The sequence below is a fragment of the Lepisosteus oculatus genome, chromosome 1 (assembly GCF_040954835.1).
Source record: "Lepisosteus oculatus isolate fLepOcu1 chromosome 1, fLepOcu1.hap2, whole genome shotgun sequence".
In the NCBI taxonomy this organism is placed as follows: Eukaryota; Metazoa; Chordata; class Actinopteri; order Semionotiformes; family Lepisosteidae; genus Lepisosteus; species Lepisosteus oculatus.
Window position 1 is genome coordinate 11,888,977 of NC_090696.1, and position 6,013 is coordinate 11,894,989.

General features: G+C 37.1%; 1 protein-coding gene across 11 annotated transcripts in view; it reads left to right on the forward strand.

Annotated features, from left to right (window-relative positions):
* The window catches only part of slit2 (slit homolog 2 (Drosophila)), a 158,337-nt gene extending 154,241 nt beyond the window's left edge, over positions 1 to 4,096 (forward strand). For 9 of the 11 annotated variants that reach the window (XM_015343969.2, XM_015343971.2, XM_015343972.2 and 6 more), the window contains 2 exons: positions 878 to 1,089; positions 2,185 to 4,096. In XM_015343969.2, the coding sequence (XP_015199455.1) occupies positions 878 to 1,089; positions 2,185 to 2,426 (454 nt within the window). In that variant the 3' untranslated portion in view covers positions 2,427 to 4,096. Of the gene's footprint in view, positions 1 to 877; positions 1,090 to 1,571; positions 1,613 to 2,184 lie in introns of all 11 variants that reach the window. The other 2 variants (XM_015343977.2, XM_015343978.2) reach the window with 2 other exon arrangements.
* Positions 4,097 to 6,013: the final 1,917 nt, after the last annotated feature.

Genomic DNA, 6,013 nt, shown 5'->3' on the forward strand with positions numbered 1-6,013 from the left:
TTTCATTGCAGAGTAGCTTCTGAGGTTTGGTGTTGAAGTTGAAGAGCTGCCACACCCTTTAGTTCTCTATTCAGCAGCTTTGCTTCCTTATAGCTTAATCTTGTCAGATCTCAGAGGTGAAGCAACAATGGTACTAGTTAGTACTGGCTTGGGAGAGGTAAAACCAGGACCTGCCTGCTCTAAATGATATTGGTGGAACAGTGGGTGGCACTCTTTCCTCAGAACCATCTATCTATTTTCTAACAGGCTTATTCAATTCGGGGTCACAGGGGAGACATAACCTTTTACAAGTAACAGGTCAGGGCACACAGAGACGCAAACATGCACTCACTAAGACCAGGGTTGAAGTTTCCCAGAAGCCAACTAACCTACCATTATGCCTTTGGACTGTGGCATAAAACCGTTGCACCTGGTGGAAACCCACACAAATGGGAAGACCAGACAAACTCCATGTAGTTAGCACTGCGAGACAGCAATGCTAGCCACTGGTTCACTGTACCACCCATCTCTGGACTATACTTTCAACAAGAAAACAATGCCCCACTTTGGAGTTTGGATAGACTGTGCTGTATGAGTTGCCAACTTTCAGAAGAAGAGATAAATCAAGGTCCAGATTACTTATTAATTAAAATTGTATAGATCTGCCTTTTAATTTAATTGTGGAAGCAAAATCTTCCACACCTGATCTCCCATGTAATAGGTCTGCCACTTGTCACATGTGAGTGCTGTAATTGTATGGTAGATGAAGATGAATATGTATAAAGTGCTTTGGGATTGTGGGATGGAAAGCACTAAGATGTAATTGTATTGTTTTAATTCAAGCCTCTTTCAAGAGGTGGAGTTACTGTCTGAATCAACACTTTTTATCTATCTTCAGGTGTATCCATGGGACCTGTGTGTCTATCAACGCATTCTCATACAGCTGCAAGTGCCAGCCAGGCTATGGGGGTGTGTTGTGCGATGAAGAGGAAGATGTCTTTAACCCTTGCCAATCCATTAAGTGCAAACATGGAAAATGCAGACTTTCAGGCCTGGGCAAGCCCTACTGTGAGTGTAACAGTGGATACACCGGAGACAGCTGTGACAGAGGTAAGAATAAATATTATTCTTATTGGCAGCTATGTTGTTGTACTGGTTCATTGTAATATAAATAACTTTATGACCCTCGTCAATTTTATCCAATACCTTAACAAGTATCACACCATGAAATGTAATTTAGTGCTTTTTTTCTGATTCATTTTAGTCATTTTTTAAGTAATTCTCTGAATGTTTCAAAAAGTTTATAAACACTGACTTTATTCATACAGTACATGCATTGAATAGCTGAAAAACATTTTGCTTATTTATTTTAAAAAATCATATCAGAGTCACAGAATTTGGATGTGCTCATGATAATTTTAGCACAGTAAATATACTAGGTACCATTACACAAAAATTAAGCTTTTTGTGTAAGATGTGCCTCAGTTTGTATGTACTGTGTCTGGATAGTGTCCTTTACCTCTTTCACTGTGAGTCCAAATCCAATGACTCTGCTCCTGTTTTTATTACAAACTCTATTTCGGACCTCTCAGCCTCTTCTGGCCGTACCCAGAATCCCACTCAGGTGAGACAGGTGAGACAGCCTGCAAAGGATAAAGGATTTCCCGTCTCTTATCCTTGTCCTTTCCACATTTCATCAGTTTCATCTTGTCTTTTGGGTAACATTATTTAAAGTCACATGTGCTTTATAAGTCTTTTCTGCCAAAAGACTTTGTTCCAAAGCGTACATTTTTTCTGCCATCTATGTGTTGTGAAATTGCAGTTCATGATTTTGTTTTTAATTGCATGAGTGACACGTTTTCATAGAGATAGCTTTTAGAGGTTTATATGTTTAAGTGTATTCTGATGCTGTTTCATAACAAGCAGACCTACACAGTTTGGGCACAAGTGTCTTCTTTTAAAAAACTGCTGTGGCTTAAAGTTGTACTTTTGAATTCAGTGTTTTCCATTGAAAGTTCTAGTCCTCTAGTCTTATTACTTTGACCCCCGTTGGTAAAATGGCATGGTTTGTTCCCTCCATCTTCTCTTTTGTTTTCAGCTAAAGGTGTTTGTCTCTTGAAGTTATATGTGGGTTCACACTGATAACGTGATGATTGTGACTGGTGTGAATTTGCTAAATTAGGGCCCTTTTTTTTTGCCTCGCAGAGATCTTTTGTCGAGGGGAACGGGTCCGAGATAACTATCAGAAACAGCAGGGGTATGCCGCGTGCCAGACCACCAAAAAGGTCTCACGGCTAGAATGTCGTGGAGGCTGCTCCATCGGCCAGTGCTGTGGACCTCTAAGAAGCAAGCGCCGGAAATACACTTTTGAATGCACCGACGGGTCTTCGTTTGTGGAGGAAGTCGAGAAAGTGGTGAAGTGTGGCTGTACAAAATGTCCTTCATAATTTTCTGTTGTGTTACATGTCCCCCTTTTTTTAAAGGAAGAAAAAGCAAGAGTACCTTTTGACAGTGCTGGACTAATTAATGCTTCCATAGTGGAAATATTGAAATATATTGTAAAGTACAAAACAGACTTATTTTTTATTATCAAGAGGAAAGAAAAAAAAACACAGAGTTGACTCTATTCTTCATTTGCCATTACTCCAGGATGTGGTACATTTATTTTGTTTCCGAGAAGAACTGGGTCTTGTCTGTCGCAGATGAAGAAATGAAGATAACAGTTGGCCGTTTAAGGTTTTATCAATCGTTTTTTGATTTTCCACTTCACATGACTTTTAGTAACTGTATCATGACAGACAAACGCATCATGATATGTAGTACACAGCTTCAAATTTCAAAAGGTGAAAGTAAAATGAACAACAGATACAGAGAGGAGATATGATGTACAGCTACAGCCTGGTCTTCTTTACTTCGTGTTTGATGACAGTGGTGTTTAGAAAAATCTTTTACCTTTTGAAAAGGAAAGAACAAAATGAATCCCAAAGGAGGACTGTGCCTGAGAAATCTTGTTTTTAAATAGAAATTTCATTCGTTGAAACTGATCTACTGAAGGCCATAAACTGCAGTATAGCGGAAAGCTTGTTGTAAATGTGCATTTAGTATATCATGAATTTTACTCGCACATGTCAATGGTACAATAGCGGAAATTTAAATATTTAGCGAGCCTTGTTTCCAGTATTAATTCTTTGTAATTTAAATGTTAAAGGGAAGGGAGGGGGGAGGGCATAATAAATATAGATTAATAATGTATGATTAGTAATTTGGTTTAAAGATAAGTCTTGTCCTTTTTATGTGTCTTCTGACTTTTGGCGCAGTATTCAAAATATCACTGACAAATATTTATTGTATCAAAAATATGTTTACTTATCTTTGTAGATCTTCCCTTATACTACAGTTTGAGTCTTTTAATATATATTAATTTATATTTGTCCTGATATTTTTATATTTAAAAAGACAATTAAAATCAGGATTTGGTGGGATAGATGAACTAACTAATAGCATGTCCCATTTAGACGTTTTGTTTTTAGCTCTATATTTGACCACTGGTATTGTTGTCTTCTCCTGAATCTGTGTTACATCTTAAACATAAAGTGTTAAATGTAACAGAACATTGTATATTTTTGTCAAATCTCCTCAGAATTTGTACTGTGCCAGAAATAAAGGTCTTTATACTAGATTATAATTGTATAGAGGTAACTTTTCCCAACATATTTTACACAGATGAAATGGTGTTTAGAAAATTATCATAGGAGAAAATAGCTCTCTTTTTACAAACATGATTTTCCTTGGAGTTCCTTACCTTTTTAACAAACTACGCTAAGAAAACTGTGACTTTTTCTAAAAAAAAAATACTTTGTTATCCCTATGTTTCCAATGTTAACATGTTGCTGCTAAATTTGTAATGTAGATTTTGATTATAATATGTATGGTAGTGGAATGTGCTCTGCCTTCATTAAAAAAGAGCACACTGTATAACAAAGATTTGTTTTCCTGACTTTTTTATGAAAAACAAAACAAACTAGGTGTCCATGTTAAATGAATTGTGTTTTGTCTTACCTGGACTAATATCAGTATTGCTGCTGATGTTTGTAAATTAAACAGGATCTTTACTTCAGTGCTATTTCTCCCTGGTGTCCTTGTTTTAAAAATGAAGAATAATGAAGAAAGTTGCAATGTTTTGTTAGTGATATATACTGTTAGTTGATAGCAATCTAAGAATACTTTACCCTCGGCTATCCCCATTGTAACCACTGGGTTCACCAATTATTAATTGCCCATTGCTTTTTTATTGCTGTAGATATGAAGGTCTGAAATAACCACAGAATCGCTTTAATCCACAATATATCCAAAAGATATCCAACATTATGTACATGCATACATTTTTAGACAAATGAAAATCAAGGAAGTTGATTTGCAAACATTCCCTAAAATAATATTGCAGTTACTAATTTTTTTGCCCTTCTTACAACTAAATACCTTCTCCTTTTTATGAGACATGCCAGCATATATAAAAGAAGTCATGTGTCAGACCTTCATGAACAGCACATGAATACATAACAAGTCATTACTGGTTCTTAACACCCTGTGATGCATATGAACACTCATTAATTCAATGTAACTGAAAAGAGGGAAAGTAATCATGCTTCTGTCGATTTCCCTGCGGTAAAATTATATTTACTGCCTTTTCTGCAGTGTAATAGTACTAGTAAATAGGACAGCACACAATAAGGGACAACATTAATCTTTTCTTGGTAGTAAATCCAGTGCATCCATTTCCTATATTGAGCGTTGTTTTATTGTGTGTGAATTCAAGAACTGACTATTGCAGAGGCCAATTCCACACAGAAAAATAAAACAAAATGAGACATACTGTACACAATATTTTGGATGTAGAGCCTCCTGCAGGCATAGAAGAGAGAGGGGCAGAACAGAAATATGAGGAAATAAACCCAAGTGTATTTCCTACCTGATCGTGCCTACTGTGAAAGTTCTCGTTTTTATGCTTCACTGTTACAAAGAGCCAAAAACAATTACTTTATAACTGAAGCCTGTGATAAACAGAACACAGATAACTGATTACTTAGAATTATGTTTTGTTGCATTATCGCAGCTACCTCTGCCAAATGAGCAAAGCAGGTAATGTAGCCGTCCATTTGCTTTATCCAATACAGAGTGGTAGGTGAGCCAGAGCCTGTCCCAGCAAGCAATGGGTTCAAGGTAGGATATATATACCCTGGATGGAGTGCCAGTGTATGGCAGGGTACACATAGACACAAGCATGCAAACACTCATTCCCAATACACAGGTTTAAAGATTGGAGTACTGTGTGACATCAGTGCAGATGGCTAGTCATGTTTTCTGTGATATCACTTATTCATCCATCCATCCATTTTCTAACCACTTCTTCTAATTCAGGGTCACTGGGGAGCCAGAGCCTATCCTAGCAAGCAATGGGTGTAACAAGGTGGGCTATTCTCTGGACGGGATGCCAGTCCATCTCAGGGCTCACACAGACACAAACATGCACACACTCCCACACCAGGGCCAATTTTCCCAGAATCCAGTTAACTAAGTGGTATGTCTTGGGACTGTTGCAGGAATCCAAAGGACCCGGAGGAAACAAGGTTCATACAATATACAAACTTCAAGTAGGCAGCACACCAGGACCAGAATTTAACCAGGGCCCCAGCTCAGTAATGCAGCAATGCTAACCACTGCACCAATGTGTCCCTTAATAAAATGCAAAACCATTGATCTAATTGTCTCATAAAGGTAAAATGTTAACATTTTAGGTTGAAATCATTAACTGAAGGAAAAACTACTGGAAGAATTTCACAAGCAATTCATAAACCTATATGACTACTAAATAGTAAATTATGATTTTGAAAGAAAGTCATAACTTTATATTGTATGTTTTTACATTTGAGATTTCTCTTAGAAAATCAAAGACCTTGATGTTGTGTTGAAGGGGACCATATAAAACAGGAAATACCTGCAGTAGAGAACAAAGAGAAGTAATCAAAACTGTGAG